Raw genomic sequence first — 26,147 nt, forward strand, 5'->3', positions numbered from 1 at the left:
CTTTGTTGTATTTTAACTGGCTGTAATCCAGTCTTACTTGCCTGAGGGCTCAGTATCTCAGGTGCCTTTGCACTTCTGTTTGCTAGCTTCTGAAAATAGTCTGTTTAACTTCTGTTTATTGGAAGGTAAACCATGAGCAGCTCCAATGTTTATCATAGTGTGATTGCTTTTTGGAATAGTCTTTTCTTTCTTTCAATAGTAATATACATTTCTCACCTAAAAATGTATAAAAATAAGAAAACTTTGTATATGAGGTGAGCTGTGGCTGATTTTACAGACATAGCAGGACTTCTACATTCAAATGAATGTTGTGTTTTTCAAAACATTCACCTTGGAAAGATACATACCTGTCTTTGGAATTATCTTCATAGTTTTCAGGTATATTATTTTGAAAATACTCTGTGGTTAGCAGATACTTACTTAGTCTGTAATAAGATTGATGTTTGGAAACAGTCTGGAATTATTTGGAACCAGGTATCCTGGGCTAATTAGTGCACCTATGATTCTATTATTCTTCTTAAAATCTTTCTATGGCACCCCATTACTCTTTGGATAGAATTCAAACTGTTGAAGGCCCTTCCTGCTTAATCCTCTTCAGCTTCCTCATGCCTCTTCCTGCTGAACTTTGGCTAGTTCTTTGAAGAGTTCCTACTTTATCTTTTTTTTTTTCTCCCCTTTACATCCGACATGAAATATCCACCCTCACTCCATCCTACCCTCTGGCCATTAACTCTTACTTATCCTTCAGATTCAGGAAGCCTTTCCTGACCCACGTAAGAGTTTTGGTCTATTCCTCTGTTTTCCATAATGACTTAAAGCACTTACCACACTTGATTATATAAGTGATAATTTGGTTGTCTATGTCTCTATGACTTAAGCCTACTGCTCTATCCTAGTGCTGAGCATAGTAACTAGCCATAGTAAGCTTTCAGTTCATCTTTGTTGAATGAGTAATAATGAACCATGACTTCAAAGTTATCAAATTGATCTCTTCCCATAGTGTTTCTTTTAAGATCATAGGCATTGAAGTTCAAATTCTTGCTTTCCACTTATTTAGTATAGTAGTACTTAATCTTGGAAAGCCAGTTTCCACATCCATAAAATGAGGCTTAAAAACACCACCTCCCAAGGTAAAGATTAAATGAAATAAAGTGCTAGCTGAGTAATTAGAACATTTTAAGTAAAAAATGGTAGCTTATGTTACTCTCATTAACTCTGAGGCATTATAAGAAAAGGTAAAAAATGAGCAATGGCAGAATCTTTGAGTAATTTTGTAGTGTAATTTCTCAAGGTGATTGTTTTGAAAGACAGTATTCCTTTGGATCTTTGTTTTGTGTAATTGTTTAAAGTCAGTTTCTTTACCTTGTAAATGCAAATAGGTTATGTTGTTTATATTGTTGATTCTTACCCCAACCATATGCAATTTCTCATAAAATATATGCTAAATCACATTTGTATATTTTTTGTTTATTTAAAAAACCCATTAGTACTAAAAGAATTTTTTTTTTGTTTCTAGAGAGAGAGAGTGTGAGTGAGGGAGAGGGTCAGAGGGACACACAGAGAGAATCTTAAGCATGTTCCATGCTCAGCTTGGAGCTTGATGCAGGGCTCGATCTCACAACCCTGGGATCATGACCTGAGCTGAAATCAAGAGTTGGACGTTCAACCAACTGAGCCACCCTGGCGCCCCCCTAAATAATTACTTTTTTCTTTTTTTTTAACTCTAAGGATTTTTAAAGTTTATTCCTGAGAGAGAGTGTGCAAGTGCAGGAGGGGCAGAGAGAAAGGAGAGAGAATCCCAAGCAGGCTCTGCACCATCAGTGTGGAGCCCAACATGGGGCTTAAATTCATGAACTGTGAGATGACTTGAGTCATAATCAAGAACAGAACCCTTAACTGACTGAGCTGCTCAGGCACCCCCAAGAATTACTTTTAATGAGGAAAGTTTTGAAGTGCATAAAGCAGATAGGTTGGGAGGTAGAGTGGCAGCAGGTGAAAGAATATTGGAATAGGACAGAATATGATAATGATATTATCATTATCCTGTGGCTAATGATGTGGCTTATCCTCACCAGACATCAGCAGTCTTCTCAAATCCATTTGATTGAATCAGTAGGCTTATATGAAAGATAGAAAATAAACAAGATTGCTTAGAGGATTTCACAGAAACAGTACTAATACCTCATAATAAAAATTAATACATAAAATTGTGTAGCTGATAAATGCAGCTTTACTCAGTTTTTGCTGAGCTGTGCTTATTTATGTACCAAGTATTTTGAAAGCTTTGAGTTCCCAGAGTTTGGAGATAATCTTTTAGATGTTATTATATGCTGATACCTGAGCAGTGGAAGCAGATCTCTACAAGGAGAGATTTTTAAATCACTCTTGGGTATTTAGCTTAAAGAAATTCTGGATCTTATATTAGTCTGAATTGTTAAAATTCTTTCTATATATAAAAAATAGCAAACACAAGCATCTTCATGGATGAAGTTATCCAGTCTTGTGATTTCCATCCCACTAAATTTGGTAAAATGCTATTAAAAAATTGAGAGGAATGTAGATTACAATATTTGATTATTCACTGGTGCATTCTAATTTATTATAAATTAAATATGGCTATAAATGTCCAAATTAGTAATATTTCTGATAACCACCACTCATTGGATATAATGTAAAGCCAAACTATATTGTATTTCTTTCTTTCTTTGAAAAAGAGGTTGATGTATTAGTATAAATAGGTTCCAGGAGGCTCTAATAATAATTGTTTTAGCTAAACTTTAACACCCATCAGCCCTGACCCAGAGAGAGGAGAAAGTCGAGCTTGGAGATTTGAAACATTATACTTGGTGGAGAGCCTTCCCTTACTCATTTTTAGAAAGAGCATTATTTTCAAGTCTAGATTTATATACCATGTACATAGAAGCTTGGATAGGAAATATTGAACTTCACATAACATGTAGTTTTGTTATCAGCCTGATACATTCTTAGTTTCAGATACACCACCTCCACCACCACCTGTGGAAGAACCAGTCTTTGATGAATCCCCCCCTCCACCTCCTCCTCCAGAAGATTATGAAGAGGAAGAAGCAGCTGTGGTCGAGTATAGTGATCCTTATGCTGAAGAAGACCCACCGTGGGCTCCAAGGTCTTACTTGGAAAAGGGTAAGTTTCAGAGGGATATCTAGAGGGATGGGAAGAAACCTCTACATAGAAATGGAATTTACTGGTACTGAAGAGAATCTTACTTTCTACTGATAGGTAAAGTTTTGCTTGTAATAATCTGTGCAACGTTCTTATTAATTTAGTTTACAAGGCTCATGATTTTTGAAAGCCACACTAGTAACATTCTGTGACTATTTGATTTTATATTGTTTATTTATTGTTCTTACTGAACATCCTTTTTTATGAGTGGTTTCTTCAGTAAGACAAAAATTTTAAAAATAGGGCTTTAGTGGAATGCCTCAGGAAGAGGATAGTTTTTCTAAATTATTCGTTATTCCTACCCCCATGCTTTGAAGCACTCTTTCGTGGTATCTTCTATCAGATATTTTAGTTTAAGCATCTCCATATGAAACTTTCTTCCAAACAATAATGATTTCTTAGTTTCTTTGCAAAGTAGTATTTGGCATTTCTTTTAGTAAAAAGTTCCTCTAAACATATTAGGTAATAGTGACATGACACTTCTGGGACACAGACTTCCAAATCTCACCAAGACTTATTAGCTCAGAAGAAATGTGTGCTATCTTGAAATTTTCTGTTAAGGAAATCAAAGCAACTGACTCACTGGTTTTAAAAACTGACCACATTAGAATCACCTGGGGAGCTGACATTAACAAATAATGGACTTCCAATTCGGCCAAGATAAAGCAACAGTTTACCTACCCTCCTAAAACAAGAATGAATCCAGAAAAAAAAAAAAAGACAAAAAATAATGATTTTCAGACATTGGATAATAGGCAGTGGTAGACTATGAGAAGGAACTCAGACAAGGTAAACCTTTGATTGTCCTAGCTTGCTTTACTTGGGGAAGTTTCTGGGTCATAGTGCAAGGAGGTGGAACCCATACAGAACCTGGAGATCTCACTGCATAGACAAGATAGAGATCAGAGTCTTAGGAGGCCACAGAGAAAAAGTAGTTACACAAAGACAGAGGACAGAGCCCCAGAGATCTGCAGAAGGGTCCCCTTAAGATTTTGGGATTGAATATTGATCTGTGCATGTGTGTGAAGAAACTACCCGAGATTGGAGAAAGAACAACCAAAAAGAAGTATGCAAAAAAATCATTCAAAATAACAAGCTTGGGAACAGTTCATGCTCCTGAACCAGCCAGAATAGACCATGTAATACACAAGGCATAGAGAAGAGGCCTCAAAACTCTGTCCTCTCGGTGATAGGTCCAAATTAGCCCTAGACTAAAGGTTGCTGTGGATTGCCCCAATAAATGCTTGAATGCAGACCTTGAAAGCAATCCAACTGACTTCAGGTAACTTAATTGATCTCCAGAACAAAATCCAACATTGTTCAAAAAAGCAAAAAAATCCAGTGCACCAAAAAGTAAGATTCACAGTGTCAGCATCCAATCAAAAATTACAAAATATATATATATAAAAAAAAAGGGGGGGGGGAGAGTGGGAAAATGTAAGTCGTAACTAAAAAGTCAGTCAATAGAAACAAACCTAAAATGACTGAGCTGGAGGAATTAACAAAGGATGTTATATAGCTATTACAAAAAATATTACAAATGCCACATATGTCCAAGAAAGTAAAAGAAAACAAAAACATGAGATAGAAGTAGAATATATTTACAAAAAGAGAGAAACCCATATAGAATTTCTTAGAGATGAAAAATCACAGTATCTGAGGTACTTCAGAAGAAAAAATCAGCAACTTTGATGATATGACAATAGAAACTATCCAAAATGAGACATGGAGAAAAACCAAAAACAGAGCAACAGATATGTGGGACAGTATGAAATAATCTTCATTTGCAGATATGATCTTATGTGTAGAAAATCCCCAAGGCAATCTACAAAAAAAGCTGGTATAACTAAAAGGCAAGCTTATTAGCAAGATTATAGGCTACAAAGTCAATGTGAAAAGTTAATTGGATTTTTATATACTAGCAACACATACTTGGAGATTGAGATTTACAAAACTGTACCTTTTGTAGTAACATCAAAAATATGAAATACTTAAGGATAACTTTAATAAAATATATGTAAGACCTATATAATGAAAACTACAAAACATGAAAAGAAATTAATAAGGGCCTTAAATAAATTGAGAGATACATTATGTTCTTTGATCATTATTGTTTAAAGACTGGCTTTCCCCAAATTGAGCTGCAAATTTAATGCAATTCCAATAAAAATTCCACCAGCCATTCTTATGGAAATTGACAAGGGGATTCTGATAGTTACATAGAAATGCAAGAGATCTAGTAGAATCAAAACTGTTGTTTTTTTTTAAGACTAATGTTGGAAGATTTAAACTAAGGCTGTAGTATTCAGGACAGTGTGGTGCTGATGTTAAGTATAGAAATATAAATCAATAGAATATAGATCCACATATATTGTTTGACAAAGGTGCCAAGGTAATTCAGTGGAAAAGGATAGTGTTTTCAACAAATATGCTCTAACAGTTGAATATCCATCACCTGTGGAGCTTACAATAACAAATAGCAGACTTCCACTGCTGGCCAAGGTAGAGCAACAGTAATCAGATTTGCCCTACCTAAAAGTTAGGAATAAATCCAGGAAAAATTTTATGTATGGTAAAGTAAAGGTACAAAGCTAATGTTCATGTACTTTCTACCCTTACTTTACACAAAAATTCACTTGAAATGTATTATAGACCTAATGTAAAACCTAAACTATACAACTCTGGAGAAAAATACAGGAGAAAATCTTTGTGTCCTGGAATTAGGAAAAAAAAAATGTATAGAGTGTATAAAAACATGAAGCTTAAAAGAAAAAATTGACAGACTGAATTTCATTAAACTTTTCTTCTTCAAAGACACTGTAAAGAAAATGACAAGGCAAGCGTAGATTAGGAAGAATTTTCGCTAAATTACTCAGTAAGGAGGCAGACAACTTGAGAAAAAAAAATTTGAACACACTTCACCAGTTAGGTCCATGAATTGCAAATAAGCACATGAGAAGATGCTTAACATTATTAGTCACTAGGGAAATGCAAATTAAAGCTACAGTGAACCAAACTAAATACTGCTACACACCCTCTACAATGGCTGCAGTTAGAAACACTGGCAATACCAAGTGTTGGAGAAAGTGTGGTGAAACTGTAGCTCTTAAGCACTGCTAGTAAGAGTGCAGCATGTTTCAGCTACTTTGAGAAACAGTTGGCAGTTTATGAAGTTAGACATACACCTGCAAGCTGGTCTGTCAGTTCCTTCCTATTTACTTAAGAGGAGTGAAGATCTATGTTCACACAAAGACTTGAACTCAGATGTTCATAACTGCTTTATTCGTAATAGCTAAAACCTAGAAACAACCCATATATCTTTCAACTAGTGAATGGATAAACTACTTGTGAGATATCCATCCATTCAGTGGAATACTGTTCAGCAATGAAAAGAAACAGACTTACTGATACAAGCAACAACATGGATGGATTTCACACAATTATACTAATGAGAGAATCTAGACACTAAAGACTCATACTTCATGATTCCATTTAAATGAAATCTGGATCAGTAGTTTCCATGGTGAGGAAAATTACATAGGAGCAAAAGGAAACCTTGGGGTGATGGGCATGTTCTATATGATTGTGGTGGTGGTTATATATTTGTTATATATACAAGTGCATATATTTGGCAAAACTTATTTGTTGTATTTTGTGTCTGAATTAAACCTTAATAAAGCTGTTTTTAAGAAAAACAAATGAGCCCAAGGCACTATACTAGGGTGTGGCTTTGGGCATTGACATTTTACAAACTCCCTACCTAATTTTAACACTGTCCTAGTTAAGGGATGTCAGTTTTCAGCTCTGAAGAACCAGCTCAGTTATTCCTTGAGAACGGCCAATGAAAGATTTTGCTTTCTAAAAATGTACTCCTCGGTGAACGTGTAAAACTCTGGAGAAATTTTAAGAGAGGAAAATTAGTTGTTTTCAGTCCAAGTAACCCTTTAAAGTTTAAAAGAATATGCCTGAATTGTTCCCAAAGATATTTTTCAAAGTTTGATTTAGCTGATAATTTCAGATCTTTTAAAACATGAAAATCAGTTAAGCTCTTTCTTACTCTTTCTGGCAAAACAAAAATAACCAACCATGCTTAGCTTGTGGTTGCTTTTTTTGTTTGAGTGTGCATCAATGTTAAGGCTACTGTCTAATGACTCATTTTGTTGTCTTAGACCTTGGGGCCTGGTTCTCAACCCTGCCAGCATTTTAGAGTCATCTAGGCAGCATTTAATATGTCTGCACCTCCAGACCTATGAAATCAGAATCCATGGGCACAGAACCCAGGCATCAGAATTTTTTAGAGTTCTTCCAGGGTCGAGAACCACTGTCATAGGAGGTGGTTTATCTTAACCCTTGATTACTGCCCTTACCTGCCAAATGGAGATAATGTGTATATGTAAGTATCTTGATTTAACTTGGGTAAAGAACAGATGTTTTCTTTATTTTTTTTTTAAGGTTTATTTGTTTTTAGAGAGAGAGAGAGCATGTGCATGTGTGCAAGCAGGGGATGGGCAGAGAGAGGGAGAGAGAATCCCAGGCAGGCTTCCCCCCTCTCAGCACAGAGCTCAAAATGGGGCTCAATCCCACGACCCTCAGGAAATCATGACCTGAGCTGAAATCAAGAGTCAAACTTTGACTGAGGCACCCAGATGCCCTAAGAACAGATATTTTCATGTATTTATTATGTGCCTGACATAATGCAAACTTATTACATTAGTAAGGCAGTTAATCTCCCCATTTTGCAAACTAGGAAATTGAGGTTCAAAAATTATTTATATAACAGAAAATGTTAGTGTTTCAGAAAAGATAGTATATCATAATAGCTATAAATGATAATAAAAGAAGCTAACATTTATATAGATAATGGTTACTTATAAACAAGGTCCTAGGCTACATATTGTATGTGCATTGTTTCATTTAATATGACAATATTACGTTGTTTTGAGGTGTTAGCACTATTGTAATTCCCATTATACATTTGAGTAAAAAGCTTAGGAAAGTTAAGTATGTTCTGTAAATTTGTAAGTGCTAGAGCTGGGATTTGAACTAGGTGGTATAAACCTAGAGCCCTCATTCATTCATTCATTCATTCATTCATTGATTTTAGAGAGAGAGAGTGGGGGAGAAGGGCAGAAGGAAAATCTTAAGCAAGCTCCATGCTGAGCATGACCTCAGCCAAAATCAAAGAGTCAGAAATCAGGAGTGCCTAGGTAGCTTAGTTGGTTGAGCATCTGGCTCTTGATTTTGGCGTAGGTCATGATCTCACAGTTTTGTGAGTTCAAGCCCCACGTCGGGCTCTGCACTGACAGTGTGGAACCTGCTTTGGATTCTCCCTCTCTCTCTGCCCCTCCCCTGCTCACACTTTCTAAATAAATGAACTTAAAAAAAAAATAAAAGAGTTTGACACCCAACCGACTGAGCCACCAGGTGCTCCGAGAGCCTACATTCTTAACCACTGTCCTTAGCTTGATCTCAAACCTGGGATTGAGTTTTAGCTATACTATTTAATAGTGTTAAATTCTTCCTGGAAAACTTCAACCTGTTTGTCAGTGTCCTATTTTCTATTCCTTCCTTCTAACAAGCCATCTGTTCTTGTGTTCTTGTAACTTCTTGTTAGAAGTATAAACAGTGTATGGTAATTTATCAGATAATATTTCTGTCCTCACAAGACTATGACAGTCGCTTGTCTTGTTCATCTTTGTATCTCTAGAAATTAGCACGGATGCTCCATTAACAATTGTCAAAAAGTGAATAGTGCCATTAATTCTATCTGGGGATTCCAGAAGGCTGCTCAGAGAACATGGCTTTGTGGTGTGTCTCAGGCAAAGAAGAAAGATAGAAAGGGCCATCCAGGCAGAGGGAATCCTCTTGAGTGAAAGGGCAAGGTGGTTTGGGATATGGTGAGTAGTGTCACATGCAACATGGGTGGGTGGCACGGAGAGGGTGGGGTAGGAGTGTAGGAAGAGAAGTACATTGTAATTAGTGGTGGGAAGCCTTGAAATACCACCAGCCTGAGGTGTTTGCATTTTTTTTCTTTTAAAAAAATGTAATGGTGGAGGGAAATTGTGTAAGATTTTTAAGCAGATTAATAACTTCCCATGAAAATTATATTTTAACTTTTTTTGAAAAAAAGATAATCTGATATAAGAAAACCAGGAATTTACACCTCCCTAAGCAACAGATTAGGGCGAGGCAGTGGTGCTGAAAATCTTGTTTACATAAATAAGTAGATGCAAATGGAAGTATTTTTATGTGGCACTGTCACTCATTTTTTAAACTCCTTCAGAGTTTATGTACCAAAAATCAAGTAATGTTCTGTCTTTAAAAATTATGTTTGTGATCATGTGTCAGCTGATAACTCCAGTATAGTATTTTTTTAATTTTGTTAAAAGCAAAGGAAGGGGAACAACTTGCAAGCAGGTTGGGTTAATCAGTGGAGTAATTCCTTTTTAATACCACACCAGATTCTTGAATTGTCCTTTTGGTACCCAGAGATGTTTTGTACTTTAAGGTGGTCCACAACTGTACTTCTGTGAAGTAGGAGAGAGATAAATAGGAAATGAGAATTTTTATGACTGATGTCTGGTTGAAGGTATCATTTCTAGCAGATCAGATTTAGGAAGCAGTTTTTTTTTTTAATTCTAGTATAGTTGACATACAGTATTATATTAGCTTTAGGTGTAAGGAAGCAGTATGCTTTGAGAATCTAGAAAGTGTCTCTATAAAATTATCTGTCACTCATACTGTTTAGAAAATCTTCAGGTACAGGGGCGCCTGGGTGGCTCAGTCGGTTAAGCGTCCGACTTCAGCTCAGGTCACAATCTCAGGTTCGTGAGTTCGAGCCCCGCGCATCAGGCTCTGGGCTGATGGCTCAGAGCCTGGAGCCTGTTTCCGATTCTGTGTCTCCCTCTCTCTCTGCCCCTCCCCCGTTCATGCTCTGTCTCTCTCTGTCCCAAAAATAAACGTTAAAAAAAAAAAAATTAGAAAATCTTCAGGTACAGCCAGCGATGTGTGTGTGTGTGTGTGTGTGTGTGTGTGTGTGTGTGTGTGTTTAATGTTTATTTTTGAAGGAAAGAGGGACAGAGCACGAGCAAGGGAGGGGCAGAGAGAGAGAGGAAGACACAGAATCCAAAATGGGCTCCAGGCTCTGAACTGTCAGCGCAGAGCCTGACACGGGGCTCAAACTCACAAACCACGAGATCATGACCTGAGCTGAAGTTGGTTGCTTCACTGACTGAACCACCCAGGCACCCCAGTGATATGTGTATTTTTAAAGACTGCTGCCCTAAGTAGGGCAGTGACTGTCATGATGGAGAAAAGTATTTGGATTTGAGAGACATAGGAGGTAGAATTAACAGGACTTGGGGGATATTCTCCTGCTAATTACTTGCAGTGGGTTTGCATTTCCAGAAGCATCAAGAATGTTATCAACTCAAAAAAACCACAAAAAACAAAACCAAAAAACTAACAAAACCTAGGTTGACGAAGTACTAAGTACTCTACATATCTTACATTCTCTTACATTTAGTTAAACTTCTGTTGCATTTGTGTTTAGGTGTTTGGTTATATTTTGAGAAATCCACACTATAAACTCTTCCTAGACTGGGGCACCTGGGTGACTCAGGCATGAGTCCGAGCAGTCCCTCTCTTTCTGCCCCTCCTTCTGTTTCTGCCCCTCCCTCTCTTTCTGCCCCTCCCCGCTCGCCATTCTCTCTCTCTCAAAAAAATAAACTTAAAAAAAAAAATTGGGTTCCTCTTAGAGTCCTCCAAAGTATTTTCTGGCATCTGTAATAGATTACTATAATGGCAAATATTCAGAGATTAAGAAAGCCATTTAAATTTTACTAAAGCAGCCCAGAAACAAAAATTAACTAGGGTAAGTTGCATTACATCCTAAGTCCCTGTTGTAGTTTTGTTTTTGTATGTGAAGATTAAGGTTGTATGAAAAACTAATAGTCAGTATATACTTATCAGAATGATGGCCAGATGGAGACTGGAGTTCTGAGTGGTATAATGAAGATGCAGAGGATCTTTTTATAAAAAAGATAAATCTTTACATGGAGTTGAGCAAGTTACAGGGTATCCCAATTTAACTCTAACTTACTGAATTTCCTACAAGTTATATGTGTGAACAATGGGAATCTACTATATATATTCTTTCAAAGCACATGCTGCCTTATGCCAATATAAGTTCTAGGGAGTTTGAGAAAGGAGAAGTAAATCTGCTATCCCCTTATTCTCTCTCAATTTCTCACTTGCCTTTTATGGTGCATCTCACTGCACTAGTATAATTCTCATGTTTAAAGATTTACACAATATGGTGCTTCAATACAAGCTCAACTGAAGTAGCAGCCATCTTTCCCGATTCTGGGATTGTGCATCTTTCTTCAATGAGGTATTTGTCCATAGGCTCTTGAAGGTAAGTTTGACTAAATGTGATTTTTTTTCTTTTCTTTTCTTTTTCTTTCTTTTTTTTTTCTTTTTTTTTTTTTTTTTTTTTGCCATTTATGCTGTTTTGAACCTAACCTCTCCAAGATGGGATTCCACTGTATATAAACTGGGTATTAGGAAACAAATTTTTTAGTCTGTGTTTAGAAAGTTACTGTTTGAAGTGCTGCAGAAGTTGGGAAAGGATGGATATTATTCATTTATTTGTCTTTCTAGGAATATTATTCTTTTCACATCCTATTTTTTTTTTTCCCTCTAGTTGTGGCAATTTATGATTATACAAAAGACAAGGAAGATGAGCTGTCCTTTCAGGAAGGAGCCATTATTTATGTCATCAAGAAGAATGATGATGGTTGGTATGAGGGAGTTATGAATGGAGTGACTGGGCTCTTTCCCGGGAATTATGTTGAGTCTATCATGCATTATTCTGAGTAAAGCTCAGCAGGGCTATGCTTCCCTGAATAGTCAGGTCTTCCCAGATTATCAAAAGGCCCTGGGGCTTCCCCTCCAGTGAAATGAAGGAAAGATACAAATGACACAAACTACTTATGTCTTTTTGGTTTATTCCCCAGTATTAAAAAAGCAAGCTGAATCTGAACAAATGGGTCTTTCTGCCATTATTTGTACTATGCTGACCTGTTTGGATTAAAATAAAGTGACCATTTCTAAATATATCAGAGGTATAATAGCATAACTCTGTAAAACAAATCAGGTTAAGACTGATTCAGAAAAAATCTGGGATTTTTCTCAGGAATACTGTACACCCTTGGGATTTCTCCTCCTGCAGAATCTGTGGCATTGGATGCTCTTCAGTGCCTGTGCTAAAGGGTCAGCCTTGTGGTCTCGCGCCGTACCCGCACCCCACACTTTCTTCCACTTGTATGAGGAGAAGTGAACTAGTATTTAAATACCATACTTAACCATTTTTATAATTGTTTCGATGACTTATTTCCTCTTAACACTGTAAATTCTGCATTCTCTCAGCACTTTGAGTGCACCAGATGAGTTAACGCTGCTGACTTGCATCCCTTCATGTTTTTCAGTTTGTAGATTGAGGATGATGAAATGAGTCCCCAAACATTCTGAGGGTGGTTAACAATCGCTGGCTTGATTTTAATGTGCTGCTGCTGCATGAGACTGCATTGCCACTAATGGCTTGTGTACCCAGATGTGTGAAGTGTGGTAGCCCGGATCGTATACTGAAGTAGGCGCGTGAAGCTAGATGTGAGGTCCTGAGGTTCTGAAGAGATTGAACTGTAGAAACGTTCTGCTCAATAGGCATCCTAAACCCTTGCCTTAGGCATTCTTTCCAGGAGTAGAATCTTGGAGGTCAGACCAGTTATTTCTTTACTTCTTTCACTATTTAGAAAAAATTCTTTTTTGGAAAATAGCAGCTACTTTCAAGTCTCTTAACAGTCACTGGGAACAAAAGTCTTGCTACCGTCCTCTCTGTTGTTAATGGCCAGTCAGTGTTAGCTGCTGCTGAGTAGTTTACTCAATTCTAGGAAAGGGAAATACTCTCCCAGTTTTGTGTGACTGGCTTTAGTAGCTTCTGTTGGTGAGAATTTGAACCTTGTACCTCAGACTAAGAATCGTGGGATAAGAGGTGTAAGGCCAAATACTTATCTAATTACATTGCTAAAAATTAATGTAATGTTGAGAGAAACAATAACAAGTATTTCTTTCTGTCTGTACAAGTTATAGCTTCAAATGCAGTGGAGTTTGTAAGGCAGGTGGATTTACTCATCTTCTTTAATCAGTATAAAAAATAGTGGAAACGTCCAGGAGGGCTTGCTGCTCAGCAGGTGGAAGCTGCGGCGATAACCCACCTCACAGACCCAACAGTGCTGTGGGTTTGTCCCAGTCCCAGGGACTTGGCCAGAAGAGCCTTTTGCCAGGTCATTTTCCGGTGCTGGGTGAAAGGGAGAGGCAATAGCTGCATTTACTTCAAGTGAAGGCCTTTAACAGGATAGTAGAGGTCGAGAAATTTGAAAAATGAACAAGTGCGCACTAGTGTGTGAGGGAATTTGGTGTAAGCAGAAGTTAATATTCTGCTTACAAATCTGAGCACAGAACTTCATCCCCATTTAACTGAGACCCAGATATAGAGTTCCCTTATCAAGACTTTTCGTTTTAAAGTTGTAGGGGTTTTCCTCCCACACACTGCAGGTTAGCTGTTTGCTTTTAGATTTCTTCAACACTTTGAATTTAGTGTTCATTAACTTGCCTCTGCTCCATGCTTTTGTTAGGTCATCTTGACATTCTTTACTCCCTGTTTTCCTTCAAAGTAATGGCCCTGAAGTGTCGTCTGAGCCTTCGGGTTCATTATGGACTTGGATAGATTAAACTTTTCTTAGTGTTGGTGTATAACTAGGAAACCTGTTTTGAAATTAGATGTTCCAGTTTTTACTTAAATAGCTTTGTGCTGAGAAAGCTTAGTGGATTTTTAAGGCAAGGAGGTATTTTGAAATCCAGTATAGTTCTCACAGCTCACACCCACAGAAGCAGAGAAGATAATTGTGCAAAACAGTTGGTGGTAGTCCGCTTGCCTGTTGGACCCCTTCTGGATTGTGGGGTGCAGAAGACACTGATGAAGTCCTTCATACTGAAGACCTGCAGCAGAGGGGGATCCATGGGTCAGCTTTTTCTTTATTATTTAGTACTAATCTGTGTGATTGTTTTAAAAAAACCTGTTGGATTTTCGGCATATTTTAAATTTTTGTACAGTTTGGAATTCTCTATATTGTCTTGGAAGGATGTAATGATGATAGGCCAGGCCTACACTAATTGGAGACTTTTAATGTATGTAATATTTCATAGATTGCATGCTATTAATAGTCTGTGAAGGTAGTATTTCTTGATTTATCGTAAGTTTCCCCCATTTATCTTTTTATAAACTACAAGATGGTAGTAGGAATTCCAAATGAATACAGAAATCTTACAGGATACATAATATTGTGGCAAAGATGATCCAAGTCTAAAATCTGACTAGTAAGCATCCATTCTGACAGGATAGAGGGAATCTAATGGGAGAGGGGATTTTTTTCCTCAAGTGCTTCTTTTTTTTTCCATTAAAAAAAAAAAGTGACTTAAGCACCCCACCCCCCGCCCGTTGCTTTTGGTACTACTATTTAAAAGGCCATGGGGAAATTAATGAAAATACACTTTCTTGTTGACCTTATGACCGGGGCAATAAATTTAAAAACCAAAATCTAGCCCCGAGAGATTCAGCCTGTATTGGGAGTAAATATGAGTCTTTTGAGATGTCTTGATCAGTATTTTCCATTCTTTTGGCTAGTTGCCTTCTATCTCCCTCAGGGGCACCTGCTGTTCCCATCTTAGGGTTGGCAAGGGCCTGCTACTTTTGCTGTATTCCTAAAAGTCAGTAGGTGGGACATTCTTATCCCTCCCTTTCTTTCCCCCTCCTGCCGCTGTTTATTACCCAGCTAGAGAGAAGGTTTTGTGCATCTTTACAGTGATGTCTGTGATGCAGGTGTGCTCCTTAGTTGTCTTATGTTGATTACTGATGATTACTTAAAAGATTTTTCTGCTGGAGAGGCATCAAAATGATGGTAGTTTGCTTTTATCCTTTTGTGTTCATTTTCTTTTAGCAGGTACCTTTCTGCATTAAGAACTGTTCCTTTATTTTTATTACCTTTTCTCCTTGGTGGAGAGAGCATGACATGTTCTGAAGGCCACCTTGCCCTCTGAAAAGGGTTTGACGGAGGAATTGGCAGGTGACTGCCAAGTCTTCAAAAAGAAGGGATCTGAATCACTTCCCATCTGTTCACTTCTGAACGTCTTTGGCCAGGAACTCCTGACTGGTGTGAAGGTGATGATTTCCCTCACATGATTTACTTAGGATCATAGAATTTTAGAGCTAGAGGATAAAAAATTTTAGTTCATTTTCCATTTTAACTGAGGAAGTTAGACGTTTCGTTTCAGATAACAGCTAGTTAACAGTGGTAGAGTTCCTGACTCAACGCCTGGTACTCTTTCTACAACTGTCTTAATTGAATGTGCTATGTTTCTTTAAAAACTGAGTTCTACTTGATGTCTTCAGGAAGATACTTGAAAAGATATGCTGTTTCGATAAATACCATCAGTATTCAAATTGTTTAAAGGAGTGTACTAAGTGCAACCTTAATTAGTGAAAATAATCATTTTAACCCTCTACTACACTCAGTACTATGTAGCAAAAATAGGTTCTATTATTTCAACACTGGCAGGAGCACAGCAAAAAGCCTTATTGAGAGAGCCTTATAAGACAGTTCTTAAATGGAGGCATTGTGCTCATAACCTGAAGTTTACTTTATGCTGATCTTTGTTCCTATTTCTTAAGAATTTCATAATTCTTAAAATTGACAATAGGGCCTAGCTATGTATAAATGATCCTTGCTAAATATCTTGAGGTTTTTTGTAAAAAACACAAAAAGCTTATTTTCACATTAAAATGGTAATGTCTTTTGCAACTTCAGAATTCTATGGAAAAGCAGTTTTTCATACTTTGTGTCCATGCATCTTTCTTCTTAAAATGGTTTACAAAAAAGAATGTAAACACTTGTGATCTGGCCAGTTGTATTTTTAAGCTCCTGCAGAGAGGGTTGGTGTTCTGAGTAGAAAAATCATGCAGGAAAACTTGAGGGAGCAGTCTGTTGCCAGTAATGTTTTTTGTGTGTGCCATTAAGCCACCTCCAGATGAGTGGGGGAACATTGACTTCTTAATTTCAAAAATTGTATTTGAAATTGTTGCTGTGTACTAAGAACTTGACCTAAATAAAATTCTACAAAGTAAGTCCAAATGTCTTGTGAATGTATTTATGCAAGTAACCAAAGAGGTTAAGTACTAAGGTGAGTAAGCTGAAGTGTATCCTTCCGTGTTGCTCTAAATTGTTTTCTGATCACTTGCCCCCAAATACAATTCTATTAATATAAAAAGAGGAGTTTTTTTTTTTTTTTTTTTGCCTTGGTTTGGCAAACACAGTGTACATACCTTGACATGGCGACATGGCAGGCCAACACATAATGGTGATAGCAAAGCTTTAAAATAAAAAAGGTTGTACTTTAAGAAGAAAAATCTTAAAATTTATTATCACCACTTAATTGCTAATGTATTCAGTAGCCAAAGCTTTCTCATCTGTCAGTAAAAACTAAAGGTTAACGAGTTGAATGTATTTAATTTGTTCTTACCGCACAGCCTATTTATGGGTACCACCAACATGAACAGCGAAACCAAGTTCTTAATGATGTCAATCCACAAACAGTCAAGTCCCCATGTTTAAATGAAATCTATGTATTCTTTTTATTAAGAATTGGGTAAGCTGACATAATGAAAACACATAACTGAAAACAAATTTACACTGACTGTATGACTACTGTCCTAAGCCATTACAATATTTCACCGACAGTAACTGGTAGGAGTAATTTGGAAAATAACTTAATCCAGCAGAACAAAAAAAAAACATCGTCAGTAGTACTGAATATATCTCTCTCATATATATATATATATATATATATCTATATATATCTATATATAGGTTTGCACAATCAGGGAGCAAGGCACATAATGAAATGAGAGCGTACATTTAAGCAGAAGAAAAGAGCAACAAAGCTGAAAGAAAAACTGTAACTTCACCTTTACCGAGCTGTGCATAATCATAATGGTTTGAATAATGTCCTCTTATCAGGTACTTTATAATGCAGTTCTTTTTGCCGCCTTTTTCATGCTTTAAAAAACTATATTCCTACACTGTATCTATTTATTTATAACAAAGCTCCCACAGCCTGGATGTCAGTGTAAGCCTTGACTCCATTTTTTAAAGAAATGGGAAAACGAGCAATCCCAGTTAAATATAATGTGCAATTTTCCTTTGAAACAGTAAACAATGATTTTTACAATATTTAGCACAAGCTAATGATACCGTAATTGTACATTTCTATAAAAGGAGTTCACTAGTGGCTAATGATAAAATTAAGCAAAATCATTTGAAACATTCCAGTTAATGCTTATTTTCGAGGAGGGATTATTTACAAGTAGAGAAAAAATATATAGGAAGTAGGAATCATGAAAAGTGGCAGTTTTTGGTATTAGGTTACAATAAATCTAACAAACAATGGACAGTTCCCAAAATGCAAAGACTTTAAGTGCTGCAAGCATGTTCTGCCTAAGAAGAGGTTGAGGCTTCAACAATGATGAGCTTGGTATTAATAGCCATCCGTGATCAATGTGGTCACTTCTGAACTTAGCTACCTTTTAATACGCAGTACTTGCCATCACCCTGACTTGACTTACTTCTCTAAATGTCTTTGGTAGAAAGTGGCCACTCTTCAGCTAGATGAAGCCATCTCTTGTGAGACAGACATTTTTTCTATTTCTGCACAAACTACAAATACTCATCTTCCTTCTCTTTCATTAGCACCTCAAAGTTTGCTTGTTGGATTTTTTTTTTAAATGCTATTCCTCCAAAAGAGTTCAAGGCACTGGGGATTATAGCAGATAGTGTCTTCTCTTCAACAAAGAGCAAATGAATTGGAGATGTTTTCCCTTATGTGTTTCTCAAGTATATTCTTTTTATTTAGCAAATTTACTCTACAGCTATATTTCAGGTTTCTTTTACATACAGACCTTCTGAGGGCACAATAAGAACAGAGCACTTGTTTAGTTGGAGAGACAGCCTCGTAAAGGTATAGAGATGTTCTTCTACTGAATGTTTAAAGGAAAATAAATCTTAAAAAACTGTGGGATATTGTATTGCATTTCTCTGTACATCAAATCTCAACTTGTGAGTGATCACATATTCCTACAGGGTTCGGGATAACCCACTTTATATAAATAAGTGATGTCAATAAAACAAGACTCGAAGTGCCAAAAGATACTTGCAACCTGAAAGGGAGTTTTAGGACTAGACATCCTCTCATCAAGTGTGTAAGTCCAAATTATTATACCTACTTTACTTAAAGCAAGTAATTACCCCTGTAATCATACAGGGCCATAGAGGTTTAATTGGTCTAAACTTGAATAAAATGTGAGACATTCTATCAGTTATAATTGATTCGCTCTGAAGGTATATGAAAAAGCTTGTTAACATGAAACTAGGGAAAAAAGGTGACAAAGGGTTCTGTTGGTGGCTTGATAGTCAAATAAAACCAATCCATACCATTACCTGACACTTTTTTTCCAGGCTATTTTATAACCTTCCATCCCTGACACAAGGTGATAAGCAGCTGTATTCCCCCAGAACAGCAGCTTCTCAAACTCTAACTGGATGCACAGCTCCTATTAAATCTTGATCTCAGAGTTGTCACTCCACTGGAATCACTTATTCACGACCTCCCAATTTTGTTTAAACTTTGTTGATAAACTCGGCATTGTTTTTAGTGGCAAGTAAACTTACACAGAGAGAGGACTTCCAGGAAAGTTCACAGCCCTTAGCAGAGTATGCCATTGGTGGGCGGGAGCACCTTGATTTTAAGGACTGTAAAACACCATCACATCTACATTACTTTGAAATTTTCTCATGAAAATCATTTTCCTGTAATTTTGAAACGTCATCTTTCTCATCTTAAAAAAGTCCCCAAAATTAAAAACAAATTTACAGTTAAATGAGTACCTATGAAAACCTTAAGAATACTTAAGAAAAAATTACAGCAGCTAAAGAAATAATGTATTTGAGTAGTAAAAGCCCAGCTGAATAAAACTGCAATACAGAATAGTCTAGCATTTGTATTATTACCTAGAACCTAGTGTAAGTTGTTTTATCAACAGAATAGGCTCTGCCGCCTTTCCAAGTTGGTGCCAAAACTTTAAGCCCAGGGTGGTCTAATTCTGAAATTATCTGTGGTAGAAGTTAAGGGGGTCACTAATTAACTGAGTCACTGGCTGAAATAGGCACCTGTTTGCACTGCCCTCAGCAGCACGATGAGCTCATCCATGCTGTTCGTTTTTCAGCACAGCCAAGTCTCAGCTGTCCAGATTTTCTTCTCTGACCAGATGCAGCTATGTGGGGTTGGAAGAGCTGCTGAGCAGAAGGCAGTGGAAGAAGGCACAGTATTAGTGTCCTTTGGCAGCAGGTGTTCTCCACGAACACACCAGAGAAAAGTTACAAGAACAGAGTAGTGTCAAAAAACCAAACCAAAACAAAAAAGCCCACAGAACTACATCCCAACAAAAATCCAAATTTAAAAACACTCCACTAGGGAGTAAAACACTAGAAGTATAATCTAACCTTTTTTTTTTTTTTTTTTTTTTTTTTTTTTATTCAGCGTTTCACAAAAAACAAATGGGAAAGTTGATTAATAGCCTTCTCTGTCTTTGGAGATAGGTAAAAGAAAACAGCCTATTGTAGACTAGCCATTGGATTGGGGTAAGAATGACAGAGTTCTTCCTCTGGCCCTGCTCTCTTCCCCGTGCCATGAGCATTCTAAAGGATGGCTGCTCTTTCAGGAAAGTGATATGCTGGAAGCTTCAGTTCAAGATGACTATCAGGCAAGAAGGCCTAAGGAATCCTACAATGACTAAACAGAGGCTGTACCTTAGGGCTCAAATCATGGGTGAAGGAAGACTGAGGGCACATTATTGTCCCCCTCCCCCCCAAGCAAAGCTGAAGTCCACCTATATACACATATACGTATACGTATACATATATATAAAGGCCACCATCACAACAAAAACCCTAGTGATGAATATGCCACTGGATTCATATTAATAACTTTACCCCACAAATAAGGGTGATCCTTAGAATATAAAGCTGCAGGCAGAACACAATGGGAAATTCCTTCTCTCGTGAGTTACAGTGGAGCGTGGCAATCTGTATTCAACCATTACCCAAACTGCTGTGCATGTTAAATTAATTAACGCAGATGTGTTAAAGGTCGCTTTAAAAGCCTAAGGATATCAAGCACACAACTTTGAGAACAAATGAAAAAGTCCAAAGTACCTTTTAAAGAAGCAGGGCTTTAAAAAATGCACAAAGGTACACATTGCTCTGTAAGCACATGAATATGCAGACCGATACCCTGGGGCCGTGGCAATGGTGAGGTGCCACTTCACATCCTCTATGGTGCCATACTTTTCTGGAGGTGGCTTTATAGGAATATCTTGTGTATACAGTACAACTTTTGCTTATTTTTGAATTATTTACTATCTCTGCCCCACTGCTATGGCATCACTTTTTCCTTATGGGACAATCCTTATTTTGCACTGGTAATCCGTATTCACAACAGGTAGAGACTTTCATTTACAAGATGTGCTCATTTATCACTGCTGGGATGGCTAGTTTTTATTGTGTAAGAGCAGCTCTGAGGTTGCATTTTATTTGTAATGGTCACTTTATCATCATAAACTGATGAGACAGTACATAGTTCACATACCAAGGAAAATTCACAGGACAAAAAAAAAATTTGCCTAAGTATAATGTGAAGCATACAGGATTGTAGGGTGTGATGAGAGTGACAATTCTGTGTTATACCAAATTGCACATGCATATCATGTATTGTCACTTTGGACTATACTACTCCATCAGAACACCTGGTTAACCTGGACAAATCTCCACAACCAAGCTATGGCAAGCAAGAATCCTAGTGCACTCCAGTAGCTGAGGATGAAATTGTCAAAAAGCTCATTTATATTTTTCCCTCCCTGTAGGACAGTCCCATGCTTAAACGAAGTACAACCTGATTAATGATACCTGCACAGGGGCCAGTTTTGTTCTTTCCTAATCACCCATCCTAGAGCAACACACAAAAAATACGCATTTCAGAAGGTAACTTTGTTTTTTGTAATGATGCACGATTTCGGACATGGGATGTGTATACTTGATACAGCAATTGTCTACAGATACCTACTATCACGTCTACCTAAAGCACACACTACAACTTGTGGGACGGAGCATTCCAGGGGTACTGTGTCAGACATTCTCTCACAACAAATCAAAGCAAGGATCGTGAAGCCAAGCTTGATGAGGCTTCGCAAAGCTTATGAAAAAGATTCCAACGGTACAAAAAGAACTACCCGGGATTATAGTACTAAATTATCCATGTATTGTAGGTGAAGAGCTTACCTGTGACAGAACACATCCTAGATACGGGTGGGATCATGGCAGCAATACTGCAACTAGAATGGTTTGGTTACATCATATATTTACTGCCTATGCACGAGCACGAACAGATATGGTGTCTGTGAAAACTTCCCCATACTGCACTATTTCTCCATCCGTGATGCTGACAGAGTTTCCTGATTTAAAGTGCCCCTTCATGTACAGTCATGAAGTGTCAGTCAAGCAGTTCGAACTTCAGCCAAATGGGGAAAAAACAAACACAAAAGCCCCATTGGTACACCAAACATTCTGTTGTCTTCTCAAATTGAGACACCAGCACATAATACATCTATTCCTTAAGATATAATACACAACGTGCACAGACAGGCTGTGCATGGACACTTATAAAATGCCTTCTAAATAAGTCATTATAAGTTTTTGGTCCAATCCACATGATAGATAATAGAAATCATAAGGGACAGGACACAATCCCCTTCCAGGCCTCTTCCACCCAAGATACACAAACCCATTTTCAGATTAGGAGAGAAAAGGAATAAATAGATTCACTCTCAGCTATATATATACATATACACATACATATATGTATACATATATATACATATACATACACACACTATATGTGTATAGCTATGTGTGTCCACGCAAATGTACACACACATAGAGCTGGATACTACCTGAATAACAACATCATACTAGGAGGCTCTGAACACCAGAATTCATAGGTGATCAGGTGAGCTGATTGTAGAACTGATTACAGACACCATGAAAATAAAGTCCTATGGTAGCTACTACCAGTCTCTTGAGAGCTTGGTATTCTGGTCTCTCTTGGGGGAGCGGGAGGGGGTCCTCTCCGCAACGTTGCATAGCCCGATATATGACTCCCCCCGTAACCAGCTTTCTGTTGATCAGAAAGCAGTTCAGGGGGGGCGGGGGCAATGCCATATCATCCATGGTGGCTGTGGGTTCTGCTCTGGACATGCGGGAGGAGGAGAGTGAGCCATGCCGGGTGATGGACTTCCGTTGCAGTGTCCTGTTGAGGTCAGCTAGGAATCCAGGCTGGACACTAAGGCTGGATTTGGGAGAGGTGGGCACTTGTGGCACAACTGTGGCCATTGTTGGCTGCTCAGAGATCTCTGCTTGAGTGAGGCGGGTGCTGTCATTCCGTTTGGGTCGTGTGGGGGGAGGGGCCTTCTTCACGGATGTTTTGGACCATGGCTGGGGTTGAGGATTGACAACTGCCACTTTTGGAGAGGTGTTTCCCGAGAATACTGCCGGAATCTCTATGGGGGGCAGAGGAAGCTCTATTTCAGGTGGAGGAGGTGGAAAGTCAGAATCAGATGGAGGAGAAGGAAATTCTACCATGGAGTCTTTTCCACGTCCACTCAGAACGGATGCTTTTGCTGATACACATCCTTGTTGGAGAACTCCGGGAAGGTTAACTCCAGAAAGATTCAGTTTTCCAGGTTTGGGGGGTGCTGCCGGAGGGGGGCTCTCTTTGCTGGGAGACCCTGACGGTTCTGCTGGCGATGCGAACTTGCTCACTAGACTGTCTACGGAGGGTCTTTTGGGCTCAGGGTGCTCTGCGCAACCGCTGGACTTAATGCTGGAGTTTCGCTGTGGGGTTGGGGGAGGTTTCTTTGCCCCGGGGCTGGACGTCTTACTGGTCTTTTTGCCAGGAGATCCACTTTTGTCGGAGGCGGAGGCTGGAGAAGCTGTGGGTGTGGCTGGCAGTGGTGGCAGGGCTGAGGCCAGCGGTGGTGGTGGTGGTGGTGGTGGTGGTGGTGGTGGTGGTGGTGGAGGAAACACCAGGCTGCTCTCAGGTGGAGGAGGAGGGAAATCCGGAGAAGGGACAGGGATGGAGCTGGGCTGCCACTTAGGTTTTGCTTTTACAGCAGGAGGGGACTGAGGGGCCACATTTGCTGTGGGGGGCTTTAAGGGCTGTGACTCCACGTGAGGAGGGGTCGGGGGGGGCGGAAACTGGCTGGCTATCTGCTTCACTACCGAAGGCACCGAGGGCACCGGAGATAGTGGGGAGGGAGGCGGTTTTACACAGAAGCTCTGCTGCTTGGGTAACGTGGGTGGCGGAATAGGGCCAGGAGGAGCAGGGGGAGAGGGTGGAATGTGGGAAACAGGAAAAGCTGTCTGCTTTTTTGCGGGGGGAGCCGGAGGAGCAGGTGTAGGTGGCACAGCTTGTGTCATGACAGGTGGCACGGTCTTGGTGCCGGTCGGTGGGGGCACAGTCACAAGGGGTTTGGGGGGTGCCTGGGGAGGGAGGGGTGCAGGGGCAGGAGGGGCAGGTGGTGGTGTGGGAGGAGCCACTTGAGTGGCATGCTGCACGTGATGAATCTTCAGCGGGGGAGGGGGAGGGGGAGGGCTGAACTGTGGGAGGCATGGGGTGCAGGGCACCGGTTTTAGCTGGGCCATAGCTGAGCCCGGGGTGGGGGGTGGGGGCGGAGGAGGGGGTGGGGGAACCACTCCATTGGGGGGCACCAGGATCTGAGGTTTTCCTGACTGTGGGGTGGAAGCCAGAGACTGTATCACTGAGGGTGGTGGAGGCTTGAATAGGGCTCCCGAGTGCTGAGAAGCGTTCTGCAGCCTGGTTATTGTGCTGTACTTGACAAACATCGTGGCTGCTGAGCCTGCAGAAGGTGCAGACTGGCTGGGCAGGGGAGGGGGAGGTGGGGGGGGAGGGGGGGCGGGGGTGGGGGTGGGGGTGGGGGCGGGGGCGGCAGAGGTGGGGAAGGCTGTGAGGCGGTGTAGGGGGTGACCAGCTTGGGCTGTGGGGATAAAGGGGGCATAAGTGAAGTGTAGGGTCGATTCAGAGACTCCATTCTGGCCTAAAAGGAGTATAAAAGGGGTGGTGGGATGGGAGAGAGAAAACACAACAAACACAACAGTTACAGAGGTAAGCTTTGTGTAAAACTAAACAGCAAGGAATCTGGGACATGCAAGAAAGGACTCGGCAGTGGGACATCACAAAGGCGAAAATCAGACTCCCTGGGCAGCAAGGCACAGCATTTGATCACCCAGCAATACTCTCAAACGGCAAGACTGCCTAACAATCTAGGAAAAAGGTCCTGCTGCAAAAGCTGTTGACGGGTGACGGGCGGCCTGATTTCTGAGCCCTGACTTTCTCACACCTGCCCTGAATGGGCACCCCCGTGGGTGGACCTCCGAGCACAGACCCCACCCGGACTGTGGCAAGTGGAGACGTGATGGGTCGAGTTCACCTTTCAGTCTGTGGCTGCATCCACATCAAGCAGATGCCATAACTGGGTTTAGGAGTGCTGGTGGAGGGCCTCCTGAGGAATGAGGATGGCTTTTTGATGCTAGCAAGCGGACACGTGAGAATATGAGAATGTTCAGCAGGCGTGCACAGTCACACAGGAGTGAATGAGCTTGACACACACACTCGTGTTCGTGTGAGACATTTGCATCCAACATGCACAGAAGTCCAGCAATGCAGGTAAAGGGGGGGGCATTCTTTACATTTGTGTTACTGGAAAATACATAAAGAAATGCTTCATAAACATTACAGCAAAAGATCATTAAAATACCATCACAGAAAAAGCCAGGAGAAAATGAGAGGAAACCTTTGAAAACTAGAGTAAAGAAGATATATCAAGAAATGGGAATGAGAGTTTGCCAACAACCTGCTGACCAGCCCATCTGGGCATCTCTGGCATTGCCTGAATTACCACATTTGGTCATCCATTTCACGGAGCCAACTCACACAAGAATGTGGTTCAAGTACTTTTGAAAAGAGCAAAAGAAGGACCCTTGGTTTATTAAGTTTGGGTACATCTTTTAGGTTCTTTGAACAAACTGTGAAGATCCAATATAAATCATTTGTTTCCAAATTATAAATGACATCTAATTAGCGTCAAAAATGCTTAGGTTAGTAGACTAGAAGGCTGAATTCTAATGCCCATTAGGACACTCACATGTTTCTTTAAAAACTGCACAAAATAAAAGCATTAGTCTGGGAGATTTGGTTACAGGAGTCACCCAGGTTAATGTGTTTCCAAAGAACAGTCCCTGACCTTAACTTGACCCTGTCTTGGCTGCTGCAGGGGTGCAGACCTTAGCTGTGCTGGCCTTCTCATTTGGCACCTGAGGCTGAGGTAACAGAAGAAACACAGGGGTGGGGGGTCAAGACAAACAGACTAGCACCCCTACACAGCAGGGTGCACGCTCCTGAAACTACTAAGGCAAACTATGCTGCTTCATCACACAACATTTGGACCTTTGTTTTCCTTGGCCTTTCATTTCAAATGCACATGGAGAACACCATTAAAAATTCAGTAAGGGAGAAGACTTTTCTTTAGATACCTGAATTGTATAAATCTGCTTTTCTACATATATAAAATTATTAGTACCAGATAGGGCTGTTCCACCCAAATTGATTAAGTGGGGAAAGGTAGACCATAATTTCTTAAAAGTATG

The 26,147-nt window shown here is 39.5% G+C and overlaps 2 protein-coding genes across 51 annotated transcripts in view; one reads left to right on the forward strand and one right to left on the reverse strand.

Annotated features, from left to right (window-relative positions):
- The window catches only part of ABI2 (abl interactor 2), a 123,088-nt gene extending 106,647 nt beyond the window's left edge, over positions 1 to 16,441 (forward strand). For 41 of the 50 annotated variants that reach the window (XM_045034335.1, XM_045034359.1, XM_045034351.1 and 38 more), the window contains 2 exons: positions 2,989 to 3,162; positions 11,906 to 16,441. In XM_045034335.1, the coding sequence (XP_044890270.1) occupies positions 2,989 to 3,162; positions 11,906 to 12,081 (350 nt within the window). In that variant the 3' untranslated portion in view covers positions 12,082 to 16,441. The remainder of the gene's footprint in view (positions 1 to 2,988; positions 3,163 to 11,905) is intronic. The other 9 variants (XM_045034358.1, XM_045034327.1, XM_045034336.1 and 6 more) reach the window with 2 other exon arrangements.
- A 482-nt stretch (positions 16,442 to 16,923) lies between these two features.
- Positions 16,924 to 26,147, reverse strand: part of RAPH1 (Ras association (RalGDS/AF-6) and pleckstrin homology domains 1) — a 103,057-nt gene continuing 93,833 nt past the window's right edge. The window contains 4 exon segments of the mRNA XM_045034324.1: positions 16,924 to 22,527; positions 22,530 to 22,628; positions 22,631 to 24,395; positions 24,398 to 24,538. Coding sequence (XP_044890259.1) covers positions 22,490 to 22,527; positions 22,530 to 22,628; positions 22,631 to 24,395; positions 24,398 to 24,538 — 2,043 coding nt within the window. The 3' untranslated portion in view covers positions 16,924 to 22,489.

This window comes from Felis catus, chromosome C1 (genome assembly GCF_018350175.1).
Source record: "Felis catus isolate Fca126 chromosome C1, F.catus_Fca126_mat1.0, whole genome shotgun sequence".
Taxonomy (NCBI): Eukaryota; Metazoa; Chordata; class Mammalia; order Carnivora; family Felidae; genus Felis; species Felis catus.